This window comes from Haplochromis burtoni, unplaced genomic scaffold, assembly GCF_018398535.1.
Source record: "Haplochromis burtoni strain Fernald_Lab_line unplaced genomic scaffold, NCSU_Asbu1 Contig_90, whole genome shotgun sequence".
Classification (NCBI taxonomy): domain Eukaryota; kingdom Metazoa; phylum Chordata; class Actinopteri; order Cichliformes; family Cichlidae; genus Haplochromis; species Haplochromis burtoni.
In genome coordinates, this window is record NW_024582451.1 from 985,553 (window position 1) to 1,003,989 (window position 18,437).

General features: G+C 41.2%; 1 protein-coding gene across 1 annotated transcript in view; it reads right to left on the bottom strand.

The window, feature by feature from the left end:
- Window positions 1–6: 6 nt before the first annotated feature.
- The window catches only part of ash1l (ash1 (absent, small, or homeotic)-like (Drosophila)), a 31,256-nt gene continuing 12,825 nt past the window's right edge, over window positions 7–18,437 (bottom strand). Inside the window, exons 5-27 of the mRNA XM_005927621.2 lie at window positions 17,159–17,828; window positions 16,826–16,999; window positions 16,634–16,728; window positions 16,026–16,099; window positions 15,899–15,944; window positions 15,572–15,680; window positions 14,655–14,861; window positions 14,409–14,555; window positions 11,430–11,538; window positions 11,181–11,330; window positions 10,566–10,633; window positions 9,650–9,816; window positions 9,332–9,484; window positions 9,094–9,148; window positions 8,550–8,682; window positions 6,789–7,061; window positions 6,286–6,372; window positions 6,072–6,162; window positions 5,437–5,575; window positions 5,172–5,344; window positions 4,813–4,979; window positions 3,711–4,158; window positions 7–989 (exon numbers count right to left, since the gene is read on the bottom strand). Coding sequence (XP_005927683.1) covers window positions 898–989; window positions 3,711–4,158; window positions 4,813–4,979; window positions 5,172–5,344; window positions 5,437–5,575; window positions 6,072–6,162; window positions 6,286–6,372; window positions 6,789–7,061; window positions 8,550–8,682; window positions 9,094–9,148; window positions 9,332–9,484; window positions 9,650–9,816; window positions 10,566–10,633; window positions 11,181–11,330; window positions 11,430–11,538; window positions 14,409–14,555; window positions 14,655–14,861; window positions 15,572–15,680; window positions 15,899–15,944; window positions 16,026–16,099; window positions 16,634–16,728; window positions 16,826–16,999; window positions 17,159–17,828 — 3,827 coding nt within the window. The 3' untranslated portion in view covers window positions 7–897. The remainder of the gene's footprint in view (window positions 990–3,710; window positions 4,159–4,812; window positions 4,980–5,171; window positions 5,345–5,436; window positions 5,576–6,071; window positions 6,163–6,285; window positions 6,373–6,788; window positions 7,062–8,549; window positions 8,683–9,093; window positions 9,149–9,331; window positions 9,485–9,649; window positions 9,817–10,565; window positions 10,634–11,180; window positions 11,331–11,429; window positions 11,539–14,408; window positions 14,556–14,654; window positions 14,862–15,571; window positions 15,681–15,898; window positions 15,945–16,025; window positions 16,100–16,633; window positions 16,729–16,825; window positions 17,000–17,158; window positions 17,829–18,437) is intronic.

Below are 18,437 nucleotides of genomic sequence, written 5' to 3' on the forward strand. Positions count from 1 at the left end.
ACACTTTTACTGACAAAAGCGCGCACGCTCCATCTTCCCAAACCCCCTCCCTTTACTCTAATAAAACAAACACGCCACAGGCCTCTTCTGTTCCTAAATGAGTTACTACAGTATAACAGGAAAAAGATAATAGACTTGCTTCTTTTTTTTTCTTCCAGACTGCATCATCCAATACTGTGAGAGTGTTAGTGTGTTTTCATTATAGATACATTACAGAGAGCTTCACAATATCCATGGTACCAAAAGTGCAGTTCACCACCCTTGTTCTCTCTTTCTCATGAGCAGCATCTGAGCACACCGCTCAACTTTACATTTCTCCTATGCCATTCCTACCCCACCCCACAGCCCCTGGGCAGTTCTTCTCTCATCCCTTACATTTGTTTCATTGCAGCTAGGTTCCACTAGGGGGAACAATTCTCCAGCACTCATATCCCCCCCACAGACTGAATCATTAATCCATCCCTCCCCCTCTATCCATCCTTATTCAGTACCACTTATTTCATTACAGATGCTTGCTAGTGGAATTCATCTACCCATGTTTTCAATGTTCAATGCATTTAAATGCATGGGTTACAACTCCTATGTTCGTTTTCTTTTCTTTTTTTAAAAAGAAAGTTTTTGCATCATACTACTTAAATAAGCAAGAAGCCTGGGTCAGCTCTCTCTTTGTGCTCCTTGAGAGCTCCTGAAGTCAGTGCTTCCAAACACCCTCCACCCCTCTCAGAGCTGAGACGACAGTCTTGGAAGAGGTAAACTGGAAGAGGCCCCCAGGGATGCATTGTGGTCCTTAATGGCTGGAAAACCAACAATGCTCATTTCCCTTCTTGCTGTCTCTCCATTTTCTGCCCCTTGCTCATGACAGTGAAAGGCAGTGTGCTTGACAGGCACATAGAAACATTATTTTCTGCCTACAAAATCGCTGAATCCGAGCACCCGCCGCCGCAGGCGCCGCCCTGCGCCTTCCTCAAGGAGATAAGTGACATCAATGGCTGGAGAAAGTTGGAAGGAGAGAGAAAATTAGCAGCTTGGACACAAATAGATGACATAGGGCGATCACATTAAAGATAAAAAAATAATAAAAAAAATCAGCCGCATGGAGGCAAGTTACTTTAATGCAAAAATGCTTCAAGTATAATCTGTTAAACAGTTAATAAGCAATAAAAATTAAGTCTGATGTTGTTGTACACATAAAATAATAATTCCCAGGGTCGCTTAAGGCAGCTCATTCATTTAACACTGGTAATGGATTACTAGTCTGTATCCACCAAATATGGCTTTGGTACCTTGGCTTAGACATCGATGAGATAGATACTGGCTTTAACACGTTAATCATTTGTTTGTAGTAAGGTAATGTTCTTAACTCAGGTAAGACCTCATACCACAGTATCAGTATTTATTGTATTTAGAGTTCTATTTATTGTGGTGCTTAGTTAATCTGTTTCTATTTCAGCTCCTTCTTTTGTGGAGTTTTTAAACATACTGAGGTTTTTCTTTGGTCATATTTCATTTATTCCCATTGAGCTTTTCTCACTTTTTTTTTCCTTTGGGAGGGGGGGGGCAGTAAAAAATGGCCTTGGGGTGGATCAAACGCTGGCCTCTGCATTAGCCTTGCAGCATATGGATCACTTACTAAACCCAGTAGGCTAAACTAGCAACCACTACAGGGTGTGTTTAATGTTTTGGCTGCTGTGACAGGAATTTCCCTTTTTTTTTGGATAAATAATGTTTGTCTTATCAGAAACAAATTGCATCTACAAGCCAAATAGTTGGGTTTCACAAGCATTACATAAATTCTTGAGAAAAATTAAAAAAAATGTGCCTTTTTATAGTTCATGTACAGCCCACCTGCCTGAGCTTAGTCCAAGTGGGAGAGAGGACAAACACGGCAGAGCAGAATGTACATTACTTCAAATTTACTGTAAAACAACAAGAAACTGCAAGAGCACAGACATTTGTGCTGATATGGTGGCATATCATTATATTGTTAACTGCAATTAGATTACAATGTTTCTTTGGTAATGATACAAAGTATCAAGTAGCGTAATTAGTGACTTTATAAAAGATGGACGTAGTCACTGTGACGTCATCAATCAGTTTGTTAAGTGATGTTATGAGGCCTCAAGCTGACTATTTTCACCATATATCCATGTTGGTGTTTTAAAGTATGATGTAACGAGCCTGGGGTGGATCTGAATGTAAAACTGGATGCTCACTGGCTAACAACTTGTGACTGACAAATCATTAGGAAATGAGCATATCCTGGGCAATTCCCCATTGTGACTTGACTTAAAAGCTTCTTTCAGCTTCTACTTTATTTGCAAGAGGTTGTCATAGCAGACAGATCCGATATATGATGTGTAAGGTTTTTTACGCCGCAACAACCCTCTGATGGTCTTTAAGTGGGGATCTTTCACGTTAGGCTAAGATTAGTAAGTGAGATGAAGTGTTAAAAGGGAACTCCGGTACATTGTAACTTATTTTAACCCATTAATGTGGCCTCAAGTGTCGTGCCAACTTTGCAACTTGTCCTCTCTTGTAAAGACTGGAGGAAATGTGAACAGCATTTATCTGGGCAACTAGAATCACTAGTTTTGTCTTTGAGTCCGACCGACAGTAAACACAAAACTTGGCTGTATTTCTATATCACGGGTTATCAAATGTATTGTAGTGGGTAACGTGTAATAATCCAGCGCATGAAATGACGTTTTACTTACTTGCCAAATGGGAAGCTGAGAGTTCAGTCCGGCCAGTCTTGGTCTTTTGTTGATGAAACACCATCTCGGGGATGGCAATGTTTTCAAAGCTTTCAATTCATGAATTGTAATTCCACAGCTCGACACATTGAGACATTCAAAGGTCCCCTTCTTTGCAGCAGTCGGCATTAGCAGAGCAGTGAGGACAGGAACACCACCGGTTTCCCGAGGTAGGTTGCCTCTGCCACCATCTTCAGAGTACTGTCTTTCCTTCTTTATGTTTAAGCTCCTCATCCATCTGCTTACTCTGGGTAAAATCAATACTGACAAGCGAGCTGATACAGCCTCTCGCCCTCAAAATGGTCCATGGGGTAAATCCGCCATTGCATTTAACTGCCAACTCTCCTCAGAAGACAGTATAAACACAGTGTAAGTCAGCTACACACGTGTGATGATGAGTATGCCAGTGATTTGGTCAGTTGGCAAGTATCCCAGAATGAAGATTTCTAATGCGGTTAGTACAATGCCCGTTCCAGGCAACATTCGGTCAGACTGAAAAATGATTAAAATTAATTGATGTAAAAAAAAAAAAAAATTATCTCTTGTGGTAAACTGTAGGCAGTTCATGCTTGTCGCCCAAATAAATGCTGTTCAGATTAAAAACTTAAAAAAAAAAGGTGATGATCGCAAAGTGAGCATGACCCTTAAAGCCACTACAGCCATATTAATGGTAAATTTGCCAGGTTGAGGTAAATGGGAATTTTCCTTGAAGCGTTGGTCTAAATTTTGATATTTTTAGGTGACATAAAATAGAACATAAATATGATCTCCTCTTCATCCTATGCTTCTTATGGACAGATTCTTGCCCCAACTTCAAGCTTATTCTTTCAGAAATAGTAGTAGTTTTAAAAAAAATGATCCAACACGTTCAAATGACGTGTCACAGCAAAGTGACCTTAAACTTTAACCCTCATTTATCTGTTGACCTACCCCCCTCCTTTGTTCCCAGTCCCTCACCGTTCTTGCTGGGTGTTCTGTGCAGCAGATCCAGCAGGATCTTGTTCAGTCGTTCCCGCTGGGCCTCCCTCCTGCCCAGAGCTGGGTGGTGTAGTGGCGATGAAGTCGAGGATGATGGAACTTCAAGCAACTCTCCAATCCTCTCAGCTGAACGTTCTTCCAGCCCCTTGCGCTCATCGGCTTCCTGTCCATCCTCCTCGTCCTCCTCTTCTCCTGTCTCCCTTTCCCGTTCTGGTCTTCTAGGCTTGGCTGAAAGAAGTGCGGAATCTTCTGAAGCCATATCCATGTCGTCTTCCACTCCTCTTCCATCTTCTCCCTCAGGTGGGATATCTTCACCCCGGTCGCAGGAAGAGGCATCGTCCTCACAGCCTCCAGCTTCTTTGGGTCGTTCGCTTTTCCAGGCTGATCGGCCGCCGTTCCTCTTATAGTTGTCAGGAACATAATGAGGCTGCAAGAAAGCCAAAAATGAAATTTAACATAAAGCACGTACGTTTCAAGTAGATAGGGTTTTAAAATGTAGAGAAAAAAAAAAAAAAAAAAAAAAAAAAAAAAAAAAAAACCCACTTAGGGAAAGTCCACCCTGACTAACATCCAAGTTACCCTCCACGAGTACAAAATAAGAAGTAATTAAAACCTTGAGGTCAAAAGGTAAGTGCTGACAAGGATATCCCTTTTTGTATTGTTTTTTTTTTTAAAGAAAGAAAAAAAAAGAAAATAAAAGTTCTGGATTCTGTTAACTTGGTCTCATTTTTCAACACAAGCAGACTTGGCTGGATGAGGCTTTCGGTGCATCTGTTCCATGAGACTGTACTGTATCAAGTTCTAAAATCATACAAATCTGACAGCTGTCATCATAACAAAAGCTAACACTACAACAAATATAAACTATTAGTCTGGTGCATACAACACTACATTAACTCTGTGTGAATGTGTTTTTTTAAAATAATTTCTTGTGTGACCCAATTTTATAAGCTTTGGTTGCTAAAACACAGAGAAAGAAAAAAAAAAGACCCCAGCTAAAACATGGCTTCCATTCTCAACACATTTTCTAGTGTTTGTAAATCAGTAACAGATCCCGGCTCAGCAATCCTGTCGCTCTCACCGAGAAGTCTCTTTTGGGCGTGAGCCGCTTGGGGAAGTGGTTGAAGGCATATGGCTTGGTGCAGACCGGAAAACGGTTGCGATGGATCTTGTAGAACAGATGGGCCGACTTGTCCAAGCGGTAATCACAGATGTACACATCCTGCTCTTTCACACCCTTTGGCCGTCCTTTAAGAAGAATGCACACTGAATTAGCAGGGACGTGATGTATTTGAGCAGGAAAAAAACATTCAAGTGAGCACATGCCTATGCATTTTCCTATAGCGTATGTTTATCAAAACTTAATGGGAATATTAACCAAATTCCAACATGGTTCTAGCAGTTCAGCTAACATATTTGGGTTCATTTGTGCATTTTTACCTTTGCAGTAAGTATAAAGGTCGAGAACACAGCAGGTTCCCACCACTGCCTCCAGGGGGATGATCTCATAGAGCGGCATGCGGAATAACTCGTTCTGGTAGAATCGCCGCGATGGAGAATGGTGTGTCTCGTGAGGACGGAAGTAGTGGTGACCAAAGGCAAATCGCTCACCCCTTTAGAGTGTGAGTGGACAGTTTCATTAGAACAATAATGAAACACACACACACCCAGTTATTCTCCCTGCCTGTTTAGGTAATAAACTTACTTTTCGTTCTTCCACAGCTTCTCAATTCGGAAGATGTCGAGTTTGTCTCGGTTGATGTGAGACAAGAGACGGTAAGACTGTCTGACAGGCTGACCCTCAGGTGAGCGTCTGCTGTCTCTCATCAGATACACACAGTCACCTGCACACAAACAAACACAGAGATCAGTTACTTATCTACAATAATATGTCTCACAAGAATCTGACCACTTAAGTCACCTAGAATATCAGACTCTCTCCGCTGCAGATCTCTTGTATGTCTAAAGTTTGCAGAGAAGTTAGAGAAACTTTTTTAAGCAATCTTCTATTGATAAGTTGCAATAATACATTATGGCATTTGCAATAAAATAATTGACAAAAACAAACCTTAAAGAACAACTCAGCCTTAAACTGAAATGAATGTTTCTGATTCAAAGTTTCAAGCTGTTTCACTTCTGACCACTCCTAACCGTTGAGGCAGATGTGGTTGGGTGTGGTCAAAAGTGCACACTTTTGCATGTATAACCACATCAATCACGTCAGGCTGCCCTCGAGTAACACAGCATGCAAATCATTGCATCAAAATGATACATTTCTCTGTGAGTACAGGGAGTTTTCCAGGCATGTGTGAGCTTACGATTGCTTTATGATTTAGATACCTTGGTGTAGCAGCAGGTCATCTCTAAGGAGACAGATGTAGTAGACAGAGCCAGCCTGGGCGTAGCTGGGCTGGGGTATCATGGGGACTTCCTGTAGTGAGGATAAGACACATCTGAGACACTTCTAGCCAAAAAACAACAACAACAACAACAAAAAAACCCCCAGACTTTAAGGAGTTCATCATCCACTGTGGTTTCGAAACAACAGACGCACCCTATCTACAGGCCGGGGATCGCACTGTTCACACAGATAGTGCTCCACCTCAGTCTCCAGTCGCATACAGTCAAAGTGCTGCCACACCTATGATGGAAAAAAATTATTAAATCACATAAATGCATAAGACAAAAAAGAAATAAGAAGACTTTTCAAACCAGTTACTGTAAGTAACATTGAGTTACAGCTCGAATGAAATGCTAAAAAAAAACCCAAAAAAAAAAAACCCTCTGCGTTAGTGATTCACCACCTCGACTGTTTCTGAACCTCTGAACTTAAGCTCCTTCAGTATTTGTTATCCTCCTCATTTTCTGTATCTAAAAATAACAGACAACACACACAAAAGACTGCCTGCATCCTCTGCATGGAAAATCTCCTTGACAAAGTACTTCTCGGATAGGTAAAGTCTTTAGAGAGATGCTAAAATAGTTCTACACCATCAGCAAGTGAGATAAAAGAAGAGAGGTCGAAGTAAAGACTGTTTCTGATATTTTTTTACTTACCATACACTTTTCACATTGAATCATCAGGCCTTCATCCTTGTACATTCCACAGATGCAACGGATGACATCGTCATCCTTGTCGTGAGACCCGGGCCCTCCTGTGTGGTGGTGATGACCGTGGTCACGGTCCAGCGAGTCTGAGCTGTCTGCCTCGCTAGCGGTCTCGCCCACTATCTCATCAATCTGGACTGCAGCTTCATTACGAGCACTGTAGTAGGCTTTCCGCAGCCGACAGACATCTCTGCCTATCGATGACTTCTTCCCATAATATTTCTGGTGGGAAAACGAGACAGTTGCTGAAAATCTTTTAAATCAATCCGTTACTGGCAGAGCAAAAGGACAACAGGACCTCACAGACACCATAAAGTGATGATATTTAAAGCCGAGGAATGCTCATTTGACCCCAGAATTACACGCTCATCATTCACTCGCACGGTTAAGGCTTTGAGTTGTTCATCCTTGAAAGTCTACGGGCCATTTCCTGCAGGACAAAGGTCACCGACACAGAAAGATTCATTCAAAACTGTCTTTGCAGCTGCCAAAATTTCACCGGCAAGGCTACACCCACATTCAACAGTAATTCAACAGTAATTCACATTCCTCTCACACTTTTTCAGTCCGCCAGAAAGGGCCTTGGGGCGAGAGGGTGATTCTAATTTATACGTCCACTTCAAACTTCTCTGACTGGAAGAGTAAGCTTCCCTGAGAGCTTTTCAAGTGGCACTTGTTTAAACTGCTTAGCTATACAGATGTAAATCAAACAGCCTTGCAACATGTGCACACAGGATCAGCAGTCGCGAAGTTATGTTCCATTTGGGAGGTTTTTGTGTGCGAGACAGGAGAAAGAAAAGCAATGACTGAGTGGGAGGAAGAAAGTGTTGAAGCTGCACAATAACAGCGTTAAGTATCAATTTGATGAGGCCCTTTGATAATTGAGCTCTAAGAGTCTGGGATTACACACAAGAGTCCACGGCATGGCTGCGTCACTCAAAGATTAAGACTGGATGCTCCAACAGCTGAATGCCTTCGTGCCACCAGCATGTTTGAGTTTCTAATGACTGCTAACAAACGGACTAACAGATCTATGACACTGATTAAGCAAGTAGTTTGACACCAAACCAAAAATTTCAGAAAACTATCATTTTCATGGATGAGTGTATCCCTCAGGACATGTTATTAGACTACTAGCAGCATAAACTTGTGAATTTTCACCAGTTGAAATAGGAACAATTTATTTCCAGCTGCTTCATAGACTCTTACTCTCTACATCTTCAGTGATTTTCAAGTTTATGTGCAGCTGTTCCATTCACACAATGAAGTATATATATCAATAATATTAATAATGGATGAATCAGGAATCTTATTGTCTAGCAATATAAAAATTAAAGTTAAAAGATCAATAAAGGAAGTACTCATTGAGAGAGCTAGCAAGTAATTAAGAGAGAGCAGAGATGATAGAACAAACTAATATGCTGGTATTTACATTTCACTGAGTTTCTAAATAAAAATATTCAGGTCATCTAGGCATGGTTACATTGAGTGGCTAGTGAGTGCACCTCAATTTCTACCCGCATTTTTTAAAATCCTCATTGGATTAATCTACCTCTTTTTTTATGGCTCTAAAAATGCAAACTAAGGAATGCATCACGGAGATCTGAGTTCCTCAGTTTAGCTGCTTTACTTGAACAGCTTCTGATCATTACTAATAAATAAAATCCTAATTTCTTCTACTACAAACATGTGAACTGGTCCTTTGCCTACCTCAGCATTGCGAAATACTTTGAGCATGTCTGTGTCAAATGCTTCAACCGTCTTATAATGGCCCGTGAGGATTTGCTTCTCAATGGTGCTCAGGTCCAGCGGGTCAGACACCTTCTCATAGTACTGGCTGTTCCTGATGGTGCACAAAGATAAAAGAATTAGGCTCCAAATTTGGTTTGTCAGTAGCAGAGGTGGGTGGGAGGACAAAAAAAGGAAGGAGAACATTCAGTTCAAAACTTATTAAATCAGATTCAACCAAAACTCAAATTTCTATGAGCATACAGAGCAACAAATCCCAGATTATAACAGCTTTTTTTTTTTACCATGTAGCTGAAGAAAAATAATAAGCTGCTATTGTTTTGACACCAGCTGATTACTATCAATACTGGACAAGCATCAACACACAAGCTGTCACGATTGTGTGTGGCGAGAGATAAAACTGTTACACTACGTGGGTGCTGTACACAGATAGACCAGATAACATAAGTAGGCGCTGTTTAGTAAACATGAAACAGCTTGTCGATATGCAGGTTTACACTCTTACCTCTTTCGAGATGGGAGGTTCACCAGCGGGGCAGCAAGTGTCTGACCAGCAGAGTCTGAGATTAAGAGAAAATAATAACATTCCTGTCATCATTTTTCAATCACAGATTCTTATCATTCAGTAAACAGTGGACAGCTACACCGAGGCACTGAAAGATTCCTTCAAGAAGCCTGATCAGACCCCAGATCAGGCTAGAGGTCATACTAATGAGAATATCAGCGTGACCGGGGTCACTCACCCTTGTAGCTGGTTATCATGTCACAAATCTCCTTGAAGATGTGAGCAAGGCGAGCGGTGCGTGTTACTTCTGTGTTTTCCTCGGCTGCAGCTAGCCTTCGTGTGCGTACCGACCGTGACGTCTGCAGGGCTGAGAACTGCGTCAGGAACACATCTGGACACAAGATATGACCATTCAGCATTAACGTCTAAAACATCTGCATATTTACAGTCTCTGAATTTTGTCTACATTTCAAAAATAAATGTCCGTGTCCCCTTTATGGTACACTATTCTTTACATAGCTTAAATTACTTGCAACTGAATTTCTTAAGCTTGTACCTGACTTGATGTTGCCATCATCACGGATGACTCCTCCCCAGCGCGTATACATGGACAGGCTGCTGGCATCCCTCTCTCTCTCGCCCTCTCTTTTCAGCAGCTCCTGTTTCTCCCTCATCTTCTCCCAGTTCCTCAAGAGAAAAACTCTATGCTTCAACACAAAGTTTCTGGAAATCAAAGGAGACCGTTTAAATGTGTTACCATCAACTCACACCTCATGAGTTGAGAAGTTTTTACTTTTAAATGACATATATATGTCTTGTGTATTAATAAACCACACTATTAGAATGGAGAAGCAAGCATTAAGTGCAATGGAAAAAAAAATTTAATAAAAATGTGTCGAGGCTTCCCAGGTGCATATGAATGAGGGGTTCAAGCAGATTCCTGTGTACAAGTCTTAAAGGAATTGTAATTATGTCTATCACTGGTGATGGCTTTTTAAAACTAAAAAAAAAGTTTCTGCTATTTTATCCCTGCTTGATTCATGTGACTGAAACAGGAAATCACTTTGGAAACTGTGTGGGTGGTTGACTTGACGCATGCTCAATTATCAGGTAAGGAAATCCCAGAAAGTTAATTCTGCTCATCTGGATGTTGCATTTTCAGTGGGAGAAACATTTTGTCTCCTGACTGATCATCAACAAGCAGTGGAAAAAGTGGGCTCAACTGCTTAAATTCTCATTGTTACCATTTTTTTCAGCAAAAATGCAGAAATTTAAAAGGTCATTGCACTCACAGTTAAAGAAACATATTTCATTGATACTAGTATTACCACCTTAAAATATCAAACCTCTCACAAGCCTACAGGTCAGATTTATACTTTTAAGGATGCGTGGGAACCCAAACACAATTTATCAGTTGGCCCACTAGAGTTATGCTTCCTCTTCTTATCTTGTGTGTCCGTTTATGTTTTTACCTCTCTCTGTTGGACATGGGCTTCATCAGATGAGGGTAAAACTTGCTGCTGTCACTTGACTCTTCCTCCTGAAGATAACAAAAGTCCCATTAAACAATCCCCGTCTTCTCATCTTAAACAGTTTCTCATTCACACACATCGGTGACAACACCATTCAAGGTGCTCTTCAGTCTTTAGGAGCCACAGAGGGATTAAATGAGGGTTGGGGATTGAACTGCCATTATGATTAATGAGGAACCCACTATAACTTGCAGGTTACTCCTGATTTCATGCAAGTTCAGAAAACATTTTAGGTCACTAATGCAAAACTATACCCTTTAAGGTACTCCGAGTTACTTTTTTTAGAAATCCCGTGGCCCACTAAGAGCACCTCTGAGACAAAGAAAGATTTGTGCCCTACATAGATACTGCACCTGAAATCTACCAGGATAGTTAGATTTCTATTCAATTAAAATGTTAGTTTTCCCTCATTAAAATTTTTTAACACAAGATATTAAGCTGCAAGGGAATCCTTTTCTGTGTAATAGGGAAAAAAAAGCCATTATCCAGTCTTAATTACAAGTGACCTGATCCCACCGCAAACTCTCACCACTTCCATCTATATGCATCACTCACTCGTTTCTTGAGCTGGTGTTTGGACTTCCTCTTCTCCTTGAGTCGACCGAGCCGCCGAGTCCCTCCTGATTTCCCAGGCAACCCATTAATACGCTGGCTCTTCCCTCCAATGATGCCCCTGCAGCCCTCTGAGCCACATTTGCAAACTTGCTGCAGAGAAAAGTGCAGTACAGTATGTGAGAAATATGCACAGGTGCAACAGAACGTCTGAAAATAAGCGTTCTTCCAAAACTGTTCCTAGTGCTTCACCTGCTCTTCTGTATTGAAGGAACGGAAGTTGTAATCGTAGGTGAGCTCAGTCCCGCTGCTGATGTCTCTGAGAGCAAAGAGACCTATTCTGTACACCCCGTTCACTGACCTGCAAGAAATGAGTATATTACAATGAGTGAAGCTTTTATGAGATTTTTAATACTTAAGGAGATATTCTCCGCTTTGAAAGGAAGCAAAGAAGCATGGTAAGTTTTAACCTGCCCACAGGCTCTGGAACAGTTTTTATAAAATAGCAGTTCGGTGATTCCATTTCAAAATCTGAGCTTACTGTAGTAACAACTGTCCCAAAAGGGCCTGTACAACAACTAGGATACTACATGAACTTCTATTTGCAGTGTTTTTGTGGTTTCACTGACCAGCAGCTTGCAGACAGTTCCTCTCGAGGACTCTTGAGGCTGAATCCAAAAGCAAACCAATCTTCATAGACTCCCATGCTATATTGCTAAATTTACAGCATGGTGCAGTTTTTGCTGCTGGCACTTTATTGCAATGTATTCACACTTCAAATTAAGAAATGTCATCAGGGACAGTAGCTCTTTGGCTAAAATCATTTTACAATTTTACAAATCTCATGAGTCAAGCTTGCTAGTTTCAGCTTAAGGTTTAGCACGTCACCAGTTCTAGTCTGCTCTGGCTCAGAAGAAACAGAATGGAGGTATTCAAAACAGTCCACCTTTTATATACAGTTAATGATATTCATAGGTCACTCCATTCTTTGCAACATAAGTGCTTTAACACATACAACTGAGGGAAAATCACAAAGTCCAAGTGCAAACCACACTTAGATGCTTCCATCAACCAAGAGATCCAAATCCAGAACATTTGTTGCTGTGAGGAAACGGTACTAAGTACTGAATCACACTTTCCAAAAGGTTAGGTAACAGGTATATGATTTCAGTTCATTATATAATTATACCCAAATGTCTATTTTTCAGGTTAATAGTGAACATTTTGACTTGATCACATGAAAAGATTCACTTTTTCAAGGGGTATAGTTCTAGGCTAGGGATAAAAAAAAAATCACTAACTACATCCAAAACATATTATATCCCTTTTACACAAGGATGTACAAACACAAATTTCTCCCTGAAGCAAAGCTTTCATTTTAAAGTTAAAATGTAATATTAGTCAATTACATCAAACCCAGTTTTAAAATTGGGACAAAAAGGGAATAGTCAGTGTGACAAATGTTCAACAAGTAATGCCTTTCTTCCTCTCTCCAAATGAAGCAGCGCTCCAGCTTTTCACTATTCTTGTAAGAATAAAACACACCATTCTGCTTGCCAGCCGCTTGATAATTTATTCCTTATATAGGGGTAAAAAGCTGATTCAGCGCATTGTCTTCAGCCACTACAGCTGTATCTAAGGCCCGGCTGCATGTAATCTCTCTTCTGTGACAAGACGGATGACTCGTCAGGCTTTGTGCTGAAAATCCTCCATCCTTGTAGAGTCTTTTATTTCAGGAGTGCACGCAGGCACCTGCAGACCTGTGTCCTAGATTGTGAACTGCTCTACGTTGGAGGGCAGAGGGTACAACGTGATAGTAAACTCTATGTCGTCATTAGCTTTCAACAATCAAATCCTCTAACGGAGTTGGCACGTTCACTAAAAGAACTAAAGATAAACTAAGCAGGTTTCACTTAGAAAAGCGAGGCAAAGGGAGGCCTGCTCAGCCAGGTCTCCATGAGCTGTGGATTTAAACATGCTGCGAGAACAAGCCCTCAGGAAAAAAAGAGAATTGTTTTGGCAGGTGTAAGGGCTTTAAGCCATTAAGGTCTCTGAACACTGGAAGAAAAGGAGTGAGGTGATCTCATCAGATTACCACAACCACATTAATAAGGTTGGGGTTTCAAGGTAGAGCCTTCTCATTTACAGAGCGGTGCACCTGCAACACGTGTGTCTTTTAGAGCTATTATGTACGATACCAAAAGAGAGGCAACAAATACTGCCTAGCATTCACTGTGACTACTTATCAAGGTCTGTTCAACTGGTTTAACTGTACAGCTGCATGAATATAATAGACTTTTCCCCAATTTCTGCGTTATTTATTACATACTGTTACTATGGTGCCTGCACATATTCCACATGGCACATTTTCAAATAATCAGTTCTGTGTTTGCGGAGGTAATAACAGGCTTCAGACAGCATTAAATGCTTAGTTACTGGTATTTTTGTGAGGGTGGATGTCCTGTTCTCCAAACCTGCTGCTCCAACCTTTTTTGTTTGCCAGTAGCAGCAATCAAATGGTCTTAAAGGTAGAGTGGCTTTAATGAGAAAAGAGTTAAATAGCTCATTTCAGACAGAGGGGCTGCACCAAGCGAGGCACACAATAAATAAACATTATTTTGAGCTGCAACATCATTATACTGCACTGTTACCTACTATAACCCCTGGTCGTGGCTGGACTTTATGTAGCTGGCCTTGTCTCCAGTTGTCTAAATTCCACGGTACCATCTTTTGGGCCATTCCTAGTGTGTTATAGCTATAGTCGGTTGCAGAGAAGACCATTTTAATAACACACAGACAGCCTATTTAGGTAATAGGCTGGTCTATTTTAACATGCCCCGACTTTCAAGAAAGCCACCGAAATACTGAAGTACCAAGCTAGAAGACTTTGCAATGAGCTCCTGTGACACTGCTGTCACATCGAACAGCATCACTTGTTTAACACTGTGCCCTAATATCCCCTGTGACTAAATCGACCTGACAATATCTGCCTCACATGGTAACCTATACCGATTTGGACTATTATAGACACATAGTGAGTATAAAAGCAGTACTCTATATCTGTAAACCAAATGTGGTTCACACCAGGCCTCTATCCCATCCCTAACAACTTGTGGCAACTGCTCGTGCTCAGAGCCAAAAAGGCTTAGCCAAATCTGTTCTTTGGTAAGCACCTAAAAGCACCACAAGGGCATTAGCAGGGAAACAGTTCAAGGCTGCTGTGACACTCACCACTTCTGCATCTGACAGTTGGGTTCACAGCTGTGGTTTATGAAACGCGCTTCATTGCCCATTCTGTAGCTATCAATCACCATGCCACTATCCAGGTTCAGGCAGTAGTGGCCACTGTGGGAGAAGTACTGTTCCATCATGCGACTCCTAAAACATGGAAGGTAGGAATGTGTTGAAGATAAGAGAAAGAAATATACATCATCTAACACTAGTTTCATTGTATAGCAATGAAGATGTCCATCTCACCTGAACTCCTGTTCGCTAACAACTTCACCCAAATACTCAATGATGAACTGTCCTGAGCGGAGAGACTCCTTGGTGCGGATGCCCCACCCTTTGCCCTCAGTGCGGAAACGCTCCAGACACTGGACCCACTCGTGTCTCTGGATATGCTGGTTGTCACAATGATCTCCACATGGACACGTGCTGGGAGAACACTCAGCAAAGCTCATCCTGTGAAAAATAATTTTTTAAAAAAATTATAAAATAAAGCTGCCATTATTGGAGCTTGGAAAGAAAAGCAACTGGACTTATGTAAGTTTCTTGAAGATGTTATTACCTGTCATCCGAGAAGCTTCTTGATTACCATGACAACCCCCCCATCCCCAAAACTCCAGACCTCTGAATCAGTCCACTCATTCTCAACTGTAAAATGTCCTATCCAATCAGAACCATGGAAGAAACTAACACCTTTGCCAAGCTGTTACAAAACGCTGTCAACTGCTGCAGTGCCACAGGGATATTTTCAACAGCCAGTGCTTGCTTGTTTTCAGCACCCCTGAGGCATGGTTTCTGTACAACATCTGAAGCACATTACTGTTTTTACTTTGCTCTGCTGCATGCTAAAAACTCAATAGGTTTGCAACACTTAAGATGTCAGATTGAAGAGGATATACTGGTTACAAACAATAAAAAAAAATAAAAATCCCCTTCCTATGGAGATGGGTTTGACTGGAGAGAAAGACAGCCTGAAGATGGAGATGGAGTGCAATGGCTGGCATTCCTGTCTTGACACCATGTTTTGCCCTCTATTCAAAATCACTTAATTCCTAAAACAAAGCGATGTAAAATAACATTTCTAAACAAGCACATGGCTTCATCTGAATACTGAAAAGTAACATGAGACTTGTTGAAAACAGCCAATTATGATGGTGTATCTTTACCTATTCAAGCATTCATCCATGCAGCCTTTTTCAGTTGAGTCTTCGGGAAGTCTACAGTTGCATGTAGTTGTTTCATAACCAGAGAGAGGCTTCACATCCACATAAACATCTATAAAACATAAAACAGAGTATTACCATATCATTCTTACAGTGTTTGACACACAAAGTTGAACTGTAGACACACATCTTTAATTCCTGTTTTTGTAACCAGTGAAGCAAACATCCTTATCTTATATATTTATAGGGAAACACCTGAGTTTAACAAAGCTACAAATTATATAAAAAAAAAATTGAAATTAAAAAAAAATAAAAAATCCATTCACTCACTTGATCTTATTTTTTTATAAAGGGGGACATCAGGCCTCTTGTGTAGCTGAAAGGAAGAAATAGAGCGGTAAATGCAAAAGTGGTCGAAACAAAAATACATACTAAGAACCTCAGAAAGACTGATCACCTGATCATGTTTCCACAACCATAGGATGTCGTAAGGCAACTGGAAGTCAATGCGTTTCTGTCTCAGGTACTTTCCTGGGTGGGTGGGTGGGGATTTGGGAAGAGAGAAAAATCAGTCCGTTGTATTTATGCTTCATCTTATCATAGCTGAAAACACAGGCCTGTGATAAACAGAGGAGAGTCCTGTTCCAAGAAACAGGTTTATCTGGATAATTTACTAGAGCCGTTTGAATCTTGGACACGGACTGAAGCAAAATGAGGTTTTCTAGGTTTTACTTTCCCTCCCTTGGCAAGTCATACAGCTAACTGAGAAATTCAAATTTGTGAAACCTGCCAACGACTGAATTCTGCATAAAGAAATTTAAGAAATGTGCTCAAAACTTCAACTAAATAAATAATTAAATCTACTTTCAGCTGTTCCCATATTCCCCAATTTGTCTCTTTTCTGTCGTTTACTTGTTAGGTAAATGGTTAAATGACTACACTATAAATAAATAACTTGATTTTTAGTGTTTAAAAACTCCTCAGTTGCTTCTTAAATTCTTTTCTTTTGATGATCATAAAATAAATCAATAGCAAAAATCTCAACTAATTAATTTTAAAACTCACCAACATGTATTGGAGCAGGAAACAATCCATACTCATGTTCCCCGGGTATATACTCTAGCTTCTCTTTCTTCAGCTGCAGAAACTGACTACGGGGGCTGTTGAAGAGGAAAAGAAAAATGTGAAGGCATTTCACTGGCTGTGCAGAAAAACTGTATGACACTATGAAGTGTTGCTGTCGCCTCTAAGACTCACTCTTCAGTTTTGTACACATCAGAATATAACCCCGCTTTCTGGAACTTCTTCTTCGGAGGTCGTGCTGGTCTTTTCTCTCGCTGGGTGGCTATGGGCATAGGTGGAGCTTGTTCCCTGGAGACAGGGCCTGGGCCCTCTGATGAGCAGTGGCCATCTGGCTTGGTTTCCACTGAGCTAAAGATAGAAACATGACTTGGTTTCTAGTGACAACTGGACTTAATAAATGTTATACATACCACCACTGAATCCTAATATTAGTTTTCACTGTCATAGAGAAGAGTCTCTCAAGTCCAGTCTTGTTGAATATGCAATAGTGTATTATAATTTGCTTACCCATGAAGGCTCTGTAGCTCATCTTGGGTAAGCCAGCTCCTTCCTGTCCCAGGTCTGGACCTTGCCACAAGGCTCCCTAGGTTTTCCTCTCTTTCAGGCAAGTGTCCCTCCATGTCTTCAGCCTCCCTGTCCTCTTCCACATCCTCCTCCTCTTCCTCATCCCCTTCTCTCTCCCAGTGCTTTCGCTTCTGACCTTTTCTGCGTTGCCCCTGGACTACCGACTCAATAGCATCAGTCACAGTATCACCCTCCCACCCTCTTCCCTCTGCTAACCGTTCCACCCCTTTCTCCCGGTGCCGGACTTGATTCAACTCTACCACAGGTGGAGGGGACGGTGGTGGGGAGGGTAACGGGTGTTTCCTAGGACGTCCAGGCCCCCTCTTCTTTACCATGTTGTTTCCTGTACGGGCCTGTCTCTGCAGCTTCTTGGCACGCAGGATTTTGTTGACATGGAGCAGACTGTATTTGGAGGGCTGTACGCGATGGGAGTTGTGAGACAGTGAGACATCCAGGCAACACTCCTGAGAGGGAGAGAGGCAGGATGAGGAGGTTGAGCTGTGGGAGTGAAACAGAGAAGACTGATGATGGTGCTGTTGGCGGTGGTGCAGGGATCCTTCAGGTTCTTCCGAGGTTGGGAGTGTAACACCCCTTGTCTGGATACCTGATGACCCTGAGGAGAGAAACAGAAAATGAATGGTCTAAATGAATCTTAAAAATGCTAAGTAGCAACAGGACAGTTAACACGTCAGCACTCAGGAAACAGTGATACTATGCTTATGCATGTCTTCTCTTGTTCCTTTAGGTCCTTTTCTATTCTCATACATGCTTCTAATAACACTTCATTCCTTTTTGATTTTTGTTAATCCAAGAGTAGCAGAAAAACTCTGCTAAAATGCAGAAAAACTGCTGAAATCAGTACAACTTGCTCTTTGGTCATATTTCTTCTATAAGAAAACAAAAACAAGTACATAAAAAAAAACTGCAGCACCTCTAAAGTGTGTAAATCATCCCCTAGATGTATTCCAACACTTCCAACAATATTCTTTACACAGATGAAGAAAAAAAATGTTTAAAGGACACTGTACACTAACAACAAAACTTCAACCAGCCTTGAAGCATGGGGGAGGAGGTATCATAGTCTGGGACTGCTTTGCAATCCTTTAAAGGACAATGAATTAAAAATGAGTGAATTTTACGAGACAATGTCAGGGAAGCAGTCCATGCCCTGAACCTTAGAAGACACTCTGGGTGATGAAACAAGACAAATGACCCAAATCCC